A 19,856-nucleotide genomic window follows, 5' to 3' on the forward strand; every position below is an offset into this window, starting at 1 on the left:
GGAGTTTTATGCCAAAGGAAAGAGTGGAAGAATGAAAAGAATAATAAGAAACCATGCAATTACAATGTATTTTGCCTTTTAGAAGGCAAAATACAATGATGTAGCATGTGATGTAACCTTGTGAATGGCATTTTCGCATGTCGTAAAACCTATATTCAACAGCTTGAATAAAATGGTTTTCTTCACAGCACCAACTTCATATTTGGTACATACATCAATTAGACCTTGCTCTTTTCACTGATCTAATTTGTTTTCTGGTAGACCTTGTCAGATTTTTGCTATAAGCATTCAAAATACAGACGCGACAAGCTTTTTTCCATTTTTAGGGGCCTATATATGAGACAAGTATAATTTTTGTCACAGATGTAACATGTTTTCCTGATAGTACTATAACATGTCTCATATATTAAAAAGAATCAGACATCTGGTGTCATTAAATCTGGAGATATAGAGAGCCAAAAGTGCTACCATGGACAAATGCACATTCCAGGAAGCCATATTTGGCACACCATAAATCTGCAAATATGTTACATACAAAGCTCTCCTTCTGTGTACAGAGCCTTATTATATCAAAGAATCATGTGTGCAAATTTGAACCATTTAGTGTGAACAGTTCAAAAGTTATTAGTCATCAAACTATGGATGTTTGATTGTAACACTTGTTTTCATGTTAAATATGGGGCCACGCCCCCTTTTTGAAGGCTTAATATCTCCGAAACTAGTGGAGATATTGGCCTAAAATTTTGCACAGTAATTATTAGTTACAAGGCTATCAAAATAAAAAAAAATATGAACCAAATCTGAGATGGTAAGTCGGGAGCCTTCTGGTGATTTGGCACAGAATTACCCAGGTTTGTTTTGGCTTAACTACAACTATCCAAAGACACCAAAGAATCTGATTTTCAGTCCATGTTTCAGGGATCAGCAACTGATCCTTAACATGGACAGCAGCAAAAATTCCAGCTTCCGGTCCCGAAGCAATCATAATAAACCCCTTCCTATATCAAGATGAGTATTTTTTTTTTTCAATTATGAGGACCATAATCCAGAGTTGTGCGAAGAGACTTTTAGAACTTGTACTAAAAGACTTTTGTGCTAAATAACTGGATACTGTAAACGTTCTCACACCCAAGGCAGTGTTGGTGCATTAAATACTCCGTTTGTGAGTCTGTGACCTTTTAAAAATAGCTCCGTTTGCGTACATGCTGTGACAGTCAACAAACTACTCAGGATAAAATACTCAGGAACAAACCAAGGGGCAAAACTGTAGCATCAGTTGCATGACGCTAAACATGACAACCCTAAACAAAGTAGGTCGACTCGGAGAACCTCTTCGCTGGATTGTGTTAAACGTTTTACTTGGAAAGGTTGGCTTGTGCCCTCTGTCTCTACCATCACCATAGTGACCTTTTAAGGAAGAAGCTATAAAGACAAAGCATTCAGGATAATTATTGTGGTGCTCTATATCTCATTGAATGTTTGTTTGAAATACTGCATGACATTTTAAGACTTTTAACAGTCTATCCATCCTCATTGTGTAGTGGGTTTTTTTTCTTTCTACTATGGAACTAATTTCTACTAATTCAATCTGCAATTATAAGACATTTTCTGTCTTTACTGATGAAGTGAAATGACATGATCTTTGTCTGGACTGGATTTATTGACCAGATGTCTGTGCTCTGTGTTCCAGATGGGAGGAGGAGTTGTCCAAGTGCCAGCAAATGGAGGCCATGGTGGAAACTTTACAACAAGTGAGCGCTCCGTCATGCCAGACACCACTCAGCCCTTCATCTCATGCTCATTGTGGTTTTACTGAGGACTGGGTTCCATATACGGGGCAGTATTCACAGTTGGACACTTGTGTTCAAAAGACATAGCTGTAGTTACACAGGAAAAGTTATTCCTCTTCAGGCTTGATGCTAAGCTGGGGTTGATTTATCCAGGCTCTAGTCACATTAATGGCAATGTTGCCAGGTGGTTTTGTGTGTGGGTTTTTTTTTCTTTTCCTTCTCCCTCCAGTTGCATTGCATAGAGAACGCTCTGAGGAAGTAGGCAAGAATTAAATAAATGTCTCATCATTATTTTATAGTCCTTACAAATCCTAGTCAGGTTAATCATGTTAATGACTTTCCTTCTGGGTTTTTTTCTTTCTCCAAATCAGCAATCTGAAATCAACCTACAGCTTACTTATTTACCAAACTATAAATGTGAACTGATATCTGAAATAGTATACAGCAGATCTGAATAATGGAGAAGCAGAGCAGACCAAGAAAGTTATTTTTGGCATCATGAATTTGAAATGCTCACCACAGTAATCTCCTGAAAGCATGGAGCTCAGAGATGGACAAAAAAAACCCTCTACTGTTCAGATTGGAAACCAGAGTGTAGATTGTTCAAGCAATTTTGAATCGTCATACTAACCCTATTTCTGGAAAAGTAGGGATATTTTCCAAAATGCAATAAAAACAATCTGATTTTGTTCATTTATGTGAAACTTTTATTTAACTGACAAAAATATAAAGAAAAGATTTTCAATAATTTTAGTTGACCAACTTATCTGTATTTTGTAAAGATAAACGGAATTAGAATTTGACGCATGCAACACACTTAAAAAAAAAAAGTTGGAACAAAAGCATTACTACCATTTGTATTACATCACCTTTCCATTTAATAACACTTTTTAATCATATGGGAACCGAGGATGCTAATTGTTGCAGTTCTGCAGTTGGAATTTTTGTCCATTCTTGCTTGATACAGTTGTTCAGCTGCTCAACAGTCTGTGGTCCCTGTTGTCCAATCCTCTTCATGATGAGCCATACATTCTCAATAGGAGACAGATCAGGACTGGCAGCAGGCCAGTCAAGCACACGCATTCTGTCTACAAAGCCACGCTATTGTAACCCGTGCAGAATGAGGCCTGGCATTGTCCTGCTGAAATAAGCATGGACTTCCTTGGAAGAGATGTTGCCTTGATGAATACATCTCTCTAAAATCCCAATATATGCTTCAATACATCAATGGTATCTTCACACACATGGAACTCACCCATGCCATGGGCATTGAAGCCCCCCCCAATACCATCACAGATGCTAGCTTATGAACCTTTCTCTGATGATAAACTGGATGGTCGTGTTCACCTTTGGCACTGAGAACTCGACGTCCGTTTTTCTTGAAAACAAGCTGAAATGTGGACTCATCTAACCACAGCACACGTTTCTACTGTCTTTCAGTCCGTCTAACATGAGTTCAGGCCCAGAGAAATTGGCTGCGTTTTTGCATAGAATGGCTTCCTCCTTGCATACTGCAGCTTCAGGTTGCATTTTTGGATGCAGAGGGAGACTGTGTTAAGTGCCAATGATTTTTCGAAGTACTCCCGAGCACATGTGGCTATATTTGTCGCATTAGCATGATGGTTTCTCAGGCAGTGCTGAATGAGGTCTTGAAGGTCACGCACATTCAACAGCAGTTTCTGACCTTGCCCTTTACGCACCGAGATGTCTCTGAATTCCCTGAATCTTTTCACAATATTATGTACTGTAGATTTTGAAAGACCTAAAATCTTGCATTGAGAAATGCTCTTTTTGCAGTGACTAACAACTCTCTCACAAATTTTGGCACAAAGGGGTGAGCCACGACTCATCCTTGCTTGCACTGACTGAGCCTTTGCTGCTGTTCCTTTTATACCCAGTCATGATACCAATTCACCTGCTTATTGTGGAATCTTCCAAAATTGTGTTACTTGAATATCCTATAAACTTTTCAGCCTTATTTTGCCCCATCCCAACTTTTTTTTGAGTGTGTTGCAGGCATCAAATTCTAACTTCGTTTATATTTACAAAACACAATCAAGTTGGTCAGTAAAACTATTGAAAATCTTTTCTTTGTACTTTTGTCAGTTAAATAAAGGTTCACATGAATGAACAAATCACAGATGTTTTTTTTTATTGCATTTTGGAAAATATCCCAACTTTTCTGGAAATGGAGTTAGTATTTATGCACTTAATATTGCTCCCAAAAAGCATTCTATATATTTCTAGGGTGTTTATGTTCTCCAAAACATGGATTATAGGGTGAAATATTGTGTTACCAAAAAAAAAAAAAGTAAGATGATTGTGTTGAAACTTAGGTGGGGTTTACATTAGACCGTATCAGCGGATCATCAGATTAACGTTTTTAAAACGATTAGCGTGCGCACAGCAACGCCAATACACGGATACGCTCGGCTCCGCAGGCATCCTGCGCTCCAAATCACTCCGCCCTGAACAGCGAGTGCCCTCTGGCGGGTGCGCACTCTGGCCCTGCGCAGCTCACAGAGCGTGCGAGTGAAGCGCACGAGCAGTGATTTGGGACTGAGCCGCTGTGTGTGTGATCCCAGTGCATATCGGGCATGCGCGTCACTTACCACTTGCAAGTGGAAGGATGGCAAGCCTAAAGACAATCATAACTACACAATGGGCAGTATTTGCATCAGTATTTGCAGTATTTTCATACTTTTATACTCTTTAATGAAAGGTGATACAAGGCGGAAGTCCGCGCCGTTTTTCAGCAGTCGCGTCACATGACCAACGCCAGCGAATCAGGAAGGTGGATGTCACAGTGACGTTGTCCAATGACGACGCCAGCTAGAGCTCAGCACAGCGTATCCGCGTATTCTCAATGTTTACACAGCACCGGACCAGACACGATCTGGACTGAATACGTGGTCCCTGGCGGATTCCCGTTTCCCGGCGTTTCCAGGCGTTTTAATGTAAACGGACAGTGCATCCGCGAAGAAAATGAGACAGATACGGTCTAATGTAAAGTTGGTCTTAAATCCTGTGCTGTGCTGGAGTTAATATCACTCAAACGATGAGACTCGTCTCGAGTAGCCAAACTGCCTGAGCAGCCCTTAAGCACTTTGGATAATTGTCAAGTCTGAATAAATAATATGCACACTTTCCACTTTATGTACACTTGACCCATTTGTAAATACAGCTTTTGGATGCGTTTTATGTTAGAGATTACAGCTCCAGAAGTAACACCGCCCTCCAAATGAAGATCAGTTATGCAAAAGATCATTGCTAATATTTTTAAATAGACAATTAGCTGTTTTGTGCATCATTAGTTTTCTTTTAGTGCATGTTTGCTCACAGTGCTGGTGTTGAATGTAGACGTGTTCTTGGAAGAAACTTTTGGTTTGACTGGTTATCTTGTGTCCCCTACAGAGTACGCAGGAGTCCGAGGCCCTGCGGAAAGAATTGAGTGAGAAAGTGGAACAGCTCAAAGCCGAATTGGTCGTCTATAAGAGTCTCATGACGGATGTAAGTATCTTTTTGTTGTTGCTGCTTACTGAGCATTCCTACAAATTTTGACAGTCCATGTAGCATTTATTTGCCAAAGTGCATATGGATGTCTCGTCTCGTTGTCTTCCGCTTATCCGGGGCCAGGTCGCGGAGGCAGCAGTCTGAGCATGGAAGCCCAAACTTCCCTTTCCCCAGACACCTCGGCCAGCTCCTCGGGAAGAACACCGAGGCTTTCCCAGGCCAGCCGAGAGACATAGTCCCTCCAGCGTGTCCTGGGTCTTCCCCGGGGCCTCCTCCCGGGGAGACATGCCTGGAACACCTCCCCAGGGAGGCGTCCAGGAGGTATCCAAAAGAGATGCCCGAGCCACCTCAGCTGATTCCTCTCGATGTGGAGGAGCAGCGGCTCTACTCCGAGCTCCTCCCGAGTGACTGTGCTTCTCACCCTATCTCTAAGGGAACGCCCAGCCACCCTGCGAAGGAAACTCATTTCGGCCACTTGTATCCGCGATCTTGTTCTTTCAGTCATTACCCAAAGCTCATGACAATAGGTGAGAGTCGGAACGTAGATCAATCGGTAAATCGAGAGCTTCGCCTTTTGGCTCAGCTCCTTCTTCACCACGATGGACCAGTAAAGCGACCGCATCACTGCAGAAGCCGCACCAATCCGCCTGTCGATCTCATGCTCCATCCTTCCCTCACTCGTGAACAAGATCAAGATATTTAAACTCCTCCACTTGAGGCAGGACTTCTCCACCAACCTGGAGAGAGCAAGCCAACCTTTTCCGGTCGAGAACCATGGCCTCGGACTTGGAGGTGCTGATTCTCATCCCAGCCGCTTCACACTTGACTGCAAACCGCCCCAGTGCATGCTGAAGGTCCTGGTTTGAAGAAGCCAACAGGACAACATCATCTGCAAAATGCAGAGATGAAATCCTGTGGTTCCCAAACAGGAGTCCTTCCGGCCCCTGGCTGCGCCTAGAAATTCTGTCCATAAAAATTATGAACAGAACCGGTGACAAAGGGCAGCCCTGCCGGAGTCCAACATGCACTGAGAACAGGTCTGACTTACTGCCGGCAATGCGAACCAGACTCCTGCTCCATTTGTACAGAGACCGGACAGCCCTTAGCAAAGAGCCCCAAACCCCATACTCCCAAAGCACCCCCCACAGAATACCATGAGGGACACGGTTGAATGCCTTCTCCAGATCCACAAAGCACATGTGGACTGGTTGGGCAAACTCCCATGAACCCTTGAGCACCCTATGAAGGGTATAGAGCTGGTCCAGTGTTCCACGACCAGGACGAAAACTGCATTGTTCCTCCTGGATCTGAGGTTCAACTATTGGCCGAATTCTCCTCTCCAGTACCCTGGAGTAAACCTTCCCTGGGAGGCTGAGAAGTGTGATTCCCCTATAATTGGAGCACACTCTCCGGTCCCCTTTCTTAAAAAGAGGGACCACCACCCCAGTCTGCCACTCCAGAGGCACTGTCCCCGACCGCCACGCGATGTTGCAAAGGCGTGTCAGCCAAGACAGCCCCACAACATCCAGAGACTCGAGGTACTCGGGGCAGATCTCATCCACCCCCGGTGCCTTGCCACCAAGGAGCTTACTAACCACCTCAGTGACTTCAGCTTGGGTAATGGACGAGTCCACCCCTGAGTCATCAGCCTCCGCTTCCTCAATGGAAGATGTGACGGTGGGATTGAGGACATCCTCGAAGTATTCCTTCCACCGCCCAACAATGTCCCCAGTCGAGGTCAACAGCTCCCCACCCGCACTGTAAACAGTGTTGGCAGAGTACTGTTTTCCCCCTCCTGAGGTGCCGGACGGTTTGCCAGAATTTCTTCGAGGCTGACCGATAGTCCTCCTCCATGGCCTCACCGAACTCCTTCCAGTTCTGAGTTTTTGCCTCCGCAACTGCCTGAGCTGTGGCACGCCTGGCCTGACGATACCCGTCAGCTGCCTCAGGAGTCCCGGAGGCCAACATGGCCCGATAGGACTCCTTCTTCAGCTTGACGGCATCCCTTACTTCCAGTGTCCACCACCGGGTTCGGGGATTGCTGCCACGACAGGCACCGGAGACCTTGCGGCCACAGCTCCAAACAGCTGCGTCGACAATGGAGGCAGAGAACATGGTCCACCCAGACTCAATGTCCCCCACCTCCCTCGGAAGCTGAGAGAAGCTCTCCCAGAGGTGGGAGTTAAAGACCTCCCTGACAGAGTGCTTGGCCAGAAGTTCCCAGCAGACCCTCACCATACGTTTGGGCCTGCCAGGTCTGTCTGGCTTCCTCCTCTGCCAGCGGATCCAACTCACCACCAGGTGGTGATCAGTTGACAGCTCAGCCCCTCTCTTCACCCGAGTGTCTAAGACATAGGGCCGGAGATCCAATGAAACGACAACAAAGTTGATCATCGACCTCCGACCTAAGGTGTCCTGGTGCCATGTGCACTTCTGGACACCCCTATGCTTGAACATGGTGTTCGTTATGGACAAACCGTGACTAGCACAGAAGTCCAATAACAAAACACCACTCGGGTTCAGATCGGGGAGGCCGTTCCTCCCAATCATGCCCCTCCAGGTGTCACTGTCATCACCCACATGAGCGTTGAAGTCCCCCAGTAGAACAATGGAGTCCCCAGTCTGAGCACCTCTCAGTATCTCTCCCAGGGACTCCAAGAAGGCCGGATACTCTATACTGCTATTCGGCCTGTAGGCACAAACAGCAAGAGCCCTCTCCCTGATCCGAAGGAGCAGAGAGGCGACCCTCTCGTTCACTGGGGTAAACTCCAACACATGGCGGCTGAGCTGGGGAGCTATAAACAAGCCCACACCAGCCCGCCGCCGCTCACCATGGGCGACTCCAGAGAAGTGGAGAGTCCAGCCCCTCTCGAGGAGCTGGGTTCTGGAGCCCAAGCTGTGCGTGGAGGTGAGCCCGACTATCTCTAGCCGGTACCTCTCAACCTCCTGCACAAGCTCAGGCTCCCCCCCAGTGAAGTGACATTCCATGTCCCAACAGCTAGCCGCTGTGTTTGGGGATCAGGTTGTCGAGGCCCCTGCCTTCGACTGCTGCCCAATCTACACTGCACTGGCCCCCTACGGTTACCTCTGGGGTGGTGAACCCACAGGAGGTCGGGCCCACGTCAGTGCTTCGGGCTGAGCCTGGCTGCCAGGCGCTCGCATACAAGCCCCAACCCCAGGCCTGGCTCCAGGGTGGGGCCCCGGCTGCACCATACCAGGCGATGTCACGGTCCTTGAATTGAGTGTTATCCATAAGGGGTTTTGGTGAACTGCTCTTGGTCTGGCCTGTCATCTAGAACCTGTCTGCCTTGGGAGACCCTAACAGGGGCGTAATGCCCCTGACAACATGGCTCCTAGGATCATTCAAGCACACAAACCCCTCCACCACAATAAGGTGGCAGTTCTAGGAAGGGGCATATGGAGCCCAGCCACCCTGCAGAGAAAACTCATTTCTACCGCTTGTATCCGTGATCTCGCTCTTTCAGTTACTACCCACAGCTCGTGACCATAGGTAAGAGTGGGAACGTAGATGGACCAGTAAATTGAGAGCTTTGCCTTTTGGCTCAGCTCTCTTTACCACAACATACTGGTTTAGCATCAGCATCACTGCTGACACTGCCAATCCGTCTGTCCAACTCCCGCTCCCCCTTACCCTCACTTGTGAACAAAACCCCGAAATACTTACTACTCCACTTCAGGGAGCAACTCCCCCCGACCCGAAGTAGGTACTCCACCAGTTTCCGGCTGAGCACCATGGCCACGGACTTGGAGGTGCTGATGCTCATCCCAGCCGTTTCGTACTCAGCTGCAAATCATCCCAGCGCATGCTGTAAGTCACAGATTAATGAAGCCAACAGGACCACATCATCCGCAAAAAGCAGAGACATGTCCTGATGCCACCAAACCGGACATCCTCCGCCCCTTGGCTTAGCCTAGAAATTCTGTCCATAAATGTTATGAACAGAACCTGTGACAAAGGGCAGCCCTGGTGGAGTCAAGGTGGATTGGGTAGCAGCCAAAGGCAGAGGCCCTGGTGTCCTGATCCTCGGCTGATAAAACTGGCTTTTGGGACCCTCAAAATGTTGGAGGTTCTATTTGAGACCAATGCCCATCTATCCTGAAAGTTTCATGCAGATTGATTCAGCTGTTTTTCCCGTAATATCATTAACAAAAAACCCCAAAGAAACCCAACTGAAAACAATACCTCGCCCCCTGGTGGACTCTGTCCCAGGCGAGGTTAAAAAAAAAAAAAAAAACTGTGTAGGATAATGTAACAAATGCACTCAAGTTATTTTCAGTCTTTGTATATATGACATGTAGTGAACTATACGATATGTATAGTTGTATTAAAATGGCAAAATTATGTAGGGATGAGTCTGTATAATAATTTATTATTATTATTATTATTATTATTACACATTATGGGCTCAGTATTTGTTGTCTCATGGAGAGGTTGTGTGAAGAGCATGAGTTTTGTGTATGAGCATCATGGCCTAGGGTAAGATGCTCAGATGACCATTAGTTCTAGTCTTTTTGGCGCTCACTCCTCATCTTTGCTGGGAAGAAAGCCTCTGGAAGAGAGTGTGACTGGGGTGAGGGAGTTCAGCCATGGTTTTCCCAGCTTTCTCATTCAATTTAAATGAGTACGTGTCTGTCAAGGGAGTCTGCAGTCAGTGATTATTCTCTTAACAAATAACAGTGGGGTGTACTTTCTGCTGAGTGTAATGATGCAAAACCAGACAGAAATGGAGATGACAGAACTGATTCTGTTACGACTGGACATTAAAAAGACACAGTTTTGCTAATTAAGCGTGAAGAGCAAGCACAAAACTGACCTGCAGTACTTGGATTTACAATATGCGTAGATTAAATGATAAAATTTGATTAGCGAATATTTACAAATAGTTTATTTATAATGCATATTTAAACCAAAGTGCTGCAAATACTGTTGCTATAGGCATATAGTATTTGCAGTTTATTCTATCCACATTCACTGGATATGAGCAATCGCGTGCTCTGATTGGCTACTCTACTACTAGGCTATCAGCTCATATACCGTGAGTAGAGGAAAACAAAATGGTGGCGCGTGTTGCTGAACCAACCGAGGACGAAATAAAAACTCTACTCGAAAACAAAACCCCAAAAAATACACAAAAAAAGCAACAAAATATGGAATTAAAGTATTTGATGGTAAGAAGGTATCTTTTTTTAAAAAATAATTTTTCAAGAATTATAATTTATAGCTTTTTTTCACAAATAGCTGTCATTTCGCTGGTTTGTTTGCATTCATCTTTACACGTGAAAATTTGTTGTTTTTTTATTTTTATTTTTTTTTAGACTGGTTCAAAAGCTCAAAAGTTTGAAAATTACAGAACCGAAATGTCCAAGGAAGAATTAAATAAATGTCTAAAGCTGTTCTATACCTCGGCACGACAGCAAGACGGCACTTTCTGCAAAACAACACTAAATTCAATTTGTGCAGCCATCGATGGGTTTTTAAGAAGTCCACCTAAACGGAAATGGTTTTGTATAAAGTTTTTATTTATCGAATTTGCACAAATTAAAAATGCTCCGTTTCTCAAAATCCAGTGACTGTGGATATACTAACAATTATTCCACTCAGTCCACTCGACGCGCCGCACCTCTTCGGCTATCAGCTCATGTACGACTTGAGTTCGTGGAAGAATTGTTAAATATGTTTATGTATTTGCATATAAGCAAAACAGATAGTCCTAGAGCTCCACAGTCCACAGTTTGATCCAGAGTTTTGGTTACTGTTTATGCAAATTTGAGCATATTTCCCTCTTGCCAGCGTAAGCTTCCCAAAAATATTGGGCTATGCTAAATTACCCCTGGGTGTGAATGAGTATGAATGTGTGTGCATGATGCACTGTGAATATCTGGAGTCCCATTCAGGGTGTATTCCAGCCTCGTGTCCAGCTCCATCGTGACCCTGAGCAAGACGAAGCACTTACTGAAGAATAAATAAATCTGCAAACATGTAGACTGTCATTCTGGTCATATTTGCTATCAGTTAGCATCGAGAGTCTTTACTACATTTCTTGAACAGCTGTTTTTGTAGAAGATGGACAGATAAGCAGTTGATTTGTTAGCTCTTGCACAGATCCTCATGTTTTTTTTTTTAATCAGAACTTGGTTCGTCATAATTTGCTGTGGCTATAAACCACTCTGCTCCATGTTTTATGGTCCGGATGGCACACGTTTACGAAGATGCCATGAATCTCAAGAGTGTCTGGTGCTGAGTACAGACCTCCTCAATCCTGAACCACCTGCTTTAATTACGAGACTAACTCTTATCTCAAGATGTTTGTGTATGTGAAGTCATTGACCAAATTTTAATAATCATGTACTTGTCCTGACTGTGGGTTTCCACAGTAGCTCTGTGAATTAGTGTAGAGAAGAAAAGGTTGTGAATTGTGAGCTCCTATTTAAGGCTGCAGTTAGCAATGATTGTGTTTAAAAAAAAAAAAATCTGCATTTAGCCTTCATAACACATTCAAAAGTACTGCATAAATCTGCAGTGATTTTATATAAGGCCGATGTCAAAACACTAAAGTGAAGTTTTTCTGTATTCACCCCCCTTGAGGCAAATTGCAGATTTCTATTAAATAATAACGTTCTCATTCTAATGCATTATCGCTTCTATACTAACAGCTAATTCACAGGGAATTCTATAGTGGATGCAACAAATAACCGAAATAGTGACGCTTTCTGTAAGGAGACCTTTTACGTAACATTTTTGGAAGGAATCTCCACTATCAGTACTTTTGTAACGGTCAGAGATAAAGCTGTTCTAAAGAGAGTCTTCAGGTTGGAGGGGTTTGCACGTCACATTGTAGAACAATACTGAAGATATTGTGATATCACGAGAGGCTGGCCGGCTCTCAGCGGGACCCTTCAATCAGTGCAAGGACACAAAGGTTAAAATAAATCAAGGTTTTTAATGTTATGCCAGGAAATTAAACAGAAAAGGTAACTCAAAGTCCAATGTTTAAATGAAGATGGATTCCCAAAAGTCAAACTCAAACAATGTCTCTGGCTTTAGAACAACAAAATTATAGGCAGGTTTCCTTCAGTCCAATATCCCGTTCTCAGAACAAACAAAATCTTCTGCCTTACTCGGAGTCCAGTCAACAATCCCTGTAGTCTTTAGCCCGGTGGCAGCCCAGTAGCAGGCATTCATAACACAGGTGAGTCCTTCAGTGCAAAATCCTTCAGGTAAGAATTCCAGATAAGCTTTTCAACAAATACTCCGCCCAGCAGGTTCCACTCAGCAACGGGAGTCCATGAACCCCTCTCCTCTCCCCTCCACATTCACACTGGGAGTTTTGAGCTCTCATTAGGCCCTCATTGGCCACAGGTGTGTTGTCGTGTTGGGTGCTGAGGGTGAAGTTCCCAACTCCACCACCAGATGGAGTTATAGCTGCCAGAAGTTGGAGCCATCTGCGTGTGACATAGTGCCCCTCGATGATGCAGCCTCTCGGGATATCACACATCCCCCCCCCCCTCGGGACCGACGTCCTCATCGGGCTGAAGGTGGCGAAGAGGGCATTTCGCCGGGACAGGGCGTCCGCATTGCCATGGCGCCTGCCAGCAACAGAGAAGTTAAACGCTTGCAAGCTTAAAAACCATCTGGTAACCCTACTGTTTGTCTCCTTGTTCTTGGCCATCCACTGCAGAGGGGTGTGGTCAGAGATCACTGTGAAACGCCGGCCCAGGAGGTAATATCGCAGGGATTCCAGGGCCCAGGTAATGGCGAGACACTTTTTTTTTTTTTTTTCAACCGTTGAATAGTTCTTCTCTCTAGGGGGTAGTTTCCGGCTTAGATATAGGATGGGATGTTCCTCACCTTCATGTACTTGCACGAGTACAGCCCCCAGCCCCACCTCTGAAGCATCTGTCTGCACCACGAACTCCCGCTTGAAGTCTGGTGCCACCAGAACCGGACTGGAACAGAGGGCCTGCTTCAGGTTGATGAAGACTGCCTCCGCCGCGGGATTCCACTTCACCATCCTTGAGTGCCGTTTAGTTGTCAGATCTGTCAGGGGTGCAGCAGTGGAGGCAAAATCGGCAATAAAACACCGGTAGTAGCCGGCTAGGCCTAAGAACGACCTCACCTGCTTCTTGGTGAGGGGTTTCGGGCAGTCCTGTATGGCCCGCAGCTTTGCCTCCTGGGGCTTGACTAGTCCCCGGCCAACGGTGTACCCCAGGTAATTGGTTTCACTGAAGGCCAGTCTGCATTTTTTCGGGTTCGCCATCAGACCTGCATCCCTGAGGGAATCAAGCACAGCTTGTACATGGGGTAAATGACTGTCCCAATCCGGACTTTGAATGACCACATCATCTAAAAATGCAGCTGCATACCTCGTGGGGAGCCAAGACCTGATCCATTAAGCGCTGGAACGTGGCCGGCGCTCCATGCAGACCAAATGGGAGCCGTGTGTACTGGTAGAGACCCTCTGGTGTGGCAAAGGCCATCTTCTCCTTTGACGCCAGGGTCAGGGGCACCTGCCAGTATCCTTTTGTCAGGTCCAGAGTGGTGAGGAACCAGGCATGTCCTAAGGAGTCTACTAAGTTGTCAACACGGGGCATAGGGTATGAATCAAACTCTGACACCTCATTCAATTTGCGATAATCATTGCAGAATCTCACCGACCCGTCTGGTTTGGGAACCAGGACGATGGGGCTTGCCCAGGCACTTTTGGACTCTTCGATGACTCCCAGCTCTAGCATCTTTCTCACCTCCTCCTGGATAGCCACCTTGCGAGCCTCCGGCACACGATAGGGACGCTGGGTCACTGTTTGGCCCAGGACGGTGCGGATCTCGTGTTGGACCACCTCTGTGTGCCCGGGGAGTGAGAAGACGTCTCGGTTGCGGTCCACCAGCTCTAGGGTCATCTGCCGCTGGTGTGGGGATAGGCCTGGCCCCACCTGAACCTCCTCTCTGGCGGGTTCTTTGGACTCTGTCAGGGGCAAACAACTGAACAACACCTCCCTGGCGTGCCATTTTTTCAAGAGGTTAACGTGATATATTTGCTCAGGTTTTCTTTTATCAGGTTGTCTCACCTTATAATTCACTTCTCCTACCCGCTCGATGACCTCATACAGTTCTTGCCAGGAACTTACATTCCACGGTCGGCACCAGGACCAGCACTCTTTCCCCCGGCTTAAACTCTCTCGGCTGGGCAGGTCAGTTGTAGGAAGCCTGTTGTTGCCGTTGAGCAGTCTCCATGTGTTCATGCACTATTGGATAGATGGCCCTCATTCTCTCCTTCATGGCCCCAACGTGCTCGATCAGGGTCCACTGTCTGCAGGGTTGCTCCTCCCAAGCCTCCTTGGCAATGTACAGCAGCCGTCTGGGTCTGTAAGAAAGCAACAGTTCAAAAGGTGAAAAGCCAGTAGAAGATTGGGGTACCTCTCGTACTGCAAACAGTAGGTATGGCAGCAGCTGGTCCCAATTCCGCCCATCCTCTTCAGTCGCCTTTCTCAGCATGGACTTCAGAGTCCTGTTGAACCATTCGACCAACCCGTCTGTCTGGGGGTGGTAGACAGATGTTCGCAACTGTTTGATTTAACAGGGCACACAGTTCTTTCATCACCCGAGACATGAATGGAGTGCCTTGGTCCATCAATATTTCCTTTGGAATCCCCAGACTGGTGGAGAGGAGGAACAGCTCCTTGGCTATCTGTTTGGAGGTAGCCTTCCTCAGGGGGATGGCCTCAGGGTACCGGGTCACATAGTCCAGGATGACCAGAATGTACTGATGCCCCTTGGAGCTTTTTGGCAAAGGCCCAACTATATCCAGTCCAATCCTCTCAAAAGGAGTTTCGATAATTGGTAAGGGGATGAGCGGGTTACGGTATGGGGGTTTAGGTGCCACCTTCTGGCATTCTGGGCAACTACAACAGTAATTCTCCATTTCCTTGTGCACTCCCGGCCAGAAGAAATGCTGTAAGATCCTTTCTTTTGTCTTCTCTACACCTAGGTGGGCCCCCAGTGGATGTGGGTGTGCCAGATTGAGCACAGTCTCCCGGTGGGGCTGTGGTACAAGGAGCTGTTCATGCACTTTGTCATCTTTCTTCACCACCTGATACAGTAGGCCCCGTATAATTGCAAAGTGGGGGTATGTAGGGCTTGCTCTACCCCCTAACAGCACACCCTCTAGCACCTGCACATTTCTTAAGGCATTTGCAAGTGTGGGATCCTGCAACTGGGCAGTACCATACTGGCCTGTGAGAGGGGGAAGCTCCCCGATGCTTGGGGCGTCTTCCTCGTTGGAGCTCGGAGAGCTTTCTGGGGCCCCATTCTCTTCTCTGGTCTCCGGGCCAGTCTCTGTGTCAGCCTGGGTGCCTGTCATCCCTGTGAGGGCAAAAGCGGGGATGCGGGGTTGTGTGGGTTGCACTTGTGTGGTTGCAGGATGAGTCTTACCTCTCTGACTGCGGGGTACCCAGGCTGGCCTCTGCTGGGTCTGTCTCCACAGCAGGTGGAAGGTTGGGCAATCTCGCCCAATCAGAACAGGAACAGGGAGGGAATCAACCACTCCCACCCTCGTGTGTATAGTCCCCCTGGTGGTGGTCATTTTTAGTTCAGCGGTGGGGTACTCTTTGGTGTCTCCATGGACGCAGGAAACTGGGAGAACTTTGTCAGTGGTCAGACACGATGGATCCACCAGGTCCTTATGCACCAAGGTGACCCGACTACCCGAATCTAACAGTGCCTTGACATCACGGCAATTCACTGTCACTGGGCAAGTGTGTGTGTGTGTGTGGGGGGGGGGTCGATCTGGGGGCCCGTCTGCAGCCCCAACGAGTGATGCAAACAGCTGGGCGGAGGGTGAGCTGGAGGACCCTGCAGTGGGCATAGGCTCGTCCACCGGTTTCCCACACTGCCAAGACATGTGTCCCCTGCTCCCACACCGGAAGCATTGTCGGGTGTCACCCTCATGAGGAATCCTAACCGGACCCGGCTGGCTTCTGGCTCCCCCTGGAGCATAGCCAGGTCCTGCTGTGGCTGGGCTGGACCCCTTGGGTTTTTTGGGGTGGCATCCCCCTGTCAGCAGTGGGGGCACAGTCCTGGGGTCCTTCCTAGAAGCACGGAGCATTTCTGTTGTGGCCTGGTACTTTTCCACAGCTTCAACCATCAGTTCAGCTGTAGTTAGGGCTTATTGGCTGATGAAGCGCTTCGCCTCATATGGCAGGGCTCGAATGTAGTGATCCATGACACTGGCCTCCACTACTGCAGCTGCTGTGGTTTTCTCAGGTTCCAGCCATCTCCTCATGATTCTGGAAAGTTCGTGCATCTGCGCACAGGGAGCCTGGTCTGCTTGGAAGGTCCAGCTGTGGAAGCGTTAAGCCATACCGAACTTGGTGAGCCCATGTCCGCTGAGGATCTCATTCTTCAGACCATCATAGTCCGTAGTCTTGGCAGGGGGTAGGTCTTGGACAGCGTTCAATGATTCTCCCGTTAAAAATGACGCTAACAGTCCAACCCACTGTGCCTTGGGCCACCCTTCCCTAATGGCCGTGGCTTCAAAAGGTGTGCAAGTAGGCCTCAACATCATCTGTAACCCCCATTTTGGAGAGAAAATCACTTGCCTTTATTGGGCCAATGCTCTGAACGGCCATCTTCTGTGGCTGCAACTCCTCTGCCTTCAGTTGGTTGGCTTTCCTTTGTTCCTCCAGGAGGGCTGCGCTCACCTGCATTTGAGCCTGCTGGCCTGCGACAAGGGCCTTCAAGATTTCCTCCATCTTGTTATGCAGAGGGCCTATAGTTAGCTGGGAAAATGGAGCAATCAAATGTTCAGTGTCCTCCTCATACTTGCACTATTATTGATGATTGAAATGCCCACATTCTCCACCATGTGATATCACGAGAGGCTGGCTGGCTCTCGGCGGGACCCTTCTATCAGTGCAAGGACACAAAGGTTAAAATAAATCAAGGTTTTTAATGTTATGCCAGGAAATTAAATAGAAAAGGTAACTCAAAGTCCAGTGTTCAAACGAAGATGGATTCCCAAAAGTCAAACTCAAACAATGTCTCTGGCTTTAGAACAACAAAATTATAGGCAGGTTTCCTTCAGTCCAATATCCCGTTCTCAGAACAAACAAAATCTTCTGCCTTACTCGGAGTCCAGTCAACAATCCCTGTAATTTTTAGCCTGGTGGCAGCCCAGTAGCAGACATTCATAACACAGGTGAGTCCTTCAGGTAAGAATTCCAGATAAGCTTTTCAACAAATACTCCGCCCAGCAGGTTCCACTCAGCAACGGGAGTCCATGAACCTCTCTCCTCTCCCCTCCACATTCACACTGGGAGTTTTGAGCTCTCACAAAGCCCTCTTCCTCATTGGCCACAGGTGTGTTGTCGTGTTGGGTGCTGAGGGTGAAGTTCCCAACTCCACCACCAGATGGAGTTATAACTGCCAGAAGTTGGAGCCATCTGCGTGTGACATAGCGCCCCTCGATGATGCAGCCTCTCGGGATATCACAATATCAAAACTGTGAAATAACATGGAATTATGTGATCAACAAAAATATTTAAAAAAAAACCCCCAATACATTTCATATTTTAGATTCTTTAAAGTATCCACTGTTTACCTTGATGACACTTTGCACACTATTGGCATTATCTTAACCAGCTTCATGTGGTAGTCACCTGGAATGCTTTTCAATTAATAGATATGCCTTGTCAAAAGGTAATTAGTGCAATTTCTTTCCTTCTTAATGCGTTTCAGATCAAATAGTAAATAACAAATACTGTAAATAGCTCTATTCTACAACTGTACTAATCCATTTTGTCAAGAACCGCTCAACTAAGTAAAGAGAAATGACATCCATCATTACTTTAAGACATGAAGTGTCCTTTAATTCATAAAAATTAAGACAGACCACTGAATTGGAAGGTGCGTGTCAACTTTTGACTGGTACTGTATGTGATAACAGGAACTAAACTTAATTCACAGAACTTCCACATCATTAAATGTAACTATAAACAGGTTTACTATAAATGGAATGCTACTCTTTAATAAATAAAACATATATAATCATTGACTGTGGGAATAAAACAGTTCAGCAATTTCAGGGGTTTTCCTCAGTCAGAAGTGGTCTACAGCAGTTCCTACCCAAACCATGCATTCAGTGAATGGAAACAAATATCAACACACCCAATATCTATCTATCTATCGCTAGTTCGCTAACAACAATGAACCTGATGTTATCAAATCTGTTAATAACAGTTTTATTTTGGGTCATTGTTCTATAGATTGCTACCGTTTCATGAAACAAAAACGAACCTGGCAGAACAAAATAACAATGCAAGACTAGTTTGTTAGCTAGCATAATGTTATCAATTAAAGTAAATAAACCTCCATTAGGGAACTAGCTAGCTCTACTTAGATATGTGCCCCCCCCCCCCCCCCCCCCCCCCCCAAGTTGTTGTTTTGGAGGTCACGCCTGTGTGGTTTATTTATTTATTTTTGGTTTTTGTTTAATGTTACTACTTATTAAGGCATAATATAGGGATATAATACATTTTTAATAATGGTGAAATTGTAACTGATAATACTGAAGTTGATGCAGTAGGAAAACAAGCACTCATTCCTAATTCATATGTAACCCTTGTATCATACAAGGCTGGCCTGGGGGGGGGGGGCATCCTAAGTCTAAGGAGAACTCAGTAGAAATGGAAATACTGCTATTGTACGCGCGTTATACAAAAGGGGACAGTTAATTTCCGTATTTTTTAATAATTTTTTTTATCTTGAGGGGAAATTTCACTGTGGTGTCTCAAACAGTGAATTATAGGAAAGAGAAGCAAAGCACTTTGTGACATGATGATGTAGGAAAATAATCAACTTGAGGCTCTTACTTACTACTGTATACGTATTAAATGGTGGCTTTTTTTGTGTGTGTGACTAATCTGTAACAGATTGATAATCTCGAGCATTGTATTTTTCATTGCTTAGGAAATGTCAGATTTGGACTCCAAAATTCAAGAGAAAGCCATGAAGGTGGACATGGACATTTGTAGACGCATCGACATCACGGCTAAGCTGTGCGACGTGGCCCAGCAGAGGAACTCTGAAGACATGAGCAAGATGTTTCATGTCAGTCCTTCTAGAGCTCCTGCAGACCACAAAGGGGTATAGATGTTTTCAGTGCTGTACACATTTCATTATAGCGTTAAGCTAAATTGTTCTGTATTTCCAAACTTGACCTGATTGAACTGCAGATTTAATTATTTGCCTGGTCTGTCATTTGTGTTAAGTCAACATAATGCTTATTTTGTGTTCTCTGGTATCTTAATTTGATTTTGTATGATCACTGGAAGGTCTGGTAACAACAGAACGATGTGATTTGCTGAGTAAGTTGATAAAGACCATTTTACCTGATTTCCAGAGTATTAAACAATAGGATCAAGGACATCAGTGTGCTTTATCTGTGCTCAGTCAGCATAGACTAGAGGGATAGTTTTACTGTTATTCACTGCTGCTGGTTTACTGAAGGTGTACTGACTTTCTCTTTGTCACACACT

At 45.9% G+C, this 19,856-nt stretch overlaps 1 protein-coding gene across 2 annotated transcripts in view; it reads left to right on the forward strand.

The window, feature by feature from the left end:
* Window positions 1–19,856, forward strand: part of iffo2a (intermediate filament family orphan 2a) — a 75,038-nt gene that overhangs the window by 44,165 nt on the left and 11,017 nt on the right. For both annotated transcript variants that reach the window (XM_060938233.1, XM_060938234.1), the window contains exons 2-4: window positions 1,691–1,751; window positions 5,205–5,300; window positions 19,288–19,464. In XM_060938233.1, the coding sequence (XP_060794216.1) occupies window positions 1,691–1,751; window positions 5,205–5,300; window positions 19,288–19,464 (334 nt within the window). The remainder of the gene's footprint in view (window positions 1–1,690; window positions 1,752–5,204; window positions 5,301–19,287; window positions 19,465–19,856) is intronic.

The sequence above is a fragment of the Neoarius graeffei genome, chromosome 13, assembly GCF_027579695.1.
Source record: "Neoarius graeffei isolate fNeoGra1 chromosome 13, fNeoGra1.pri, whole genome shotgun sequence".
Taxonomy (NCBI): Eukaryota; Metazoa; Chordata; class Actinopteri; order Siluriformes; family Ariidae; genus Neoarius; species Neoarius graeffei.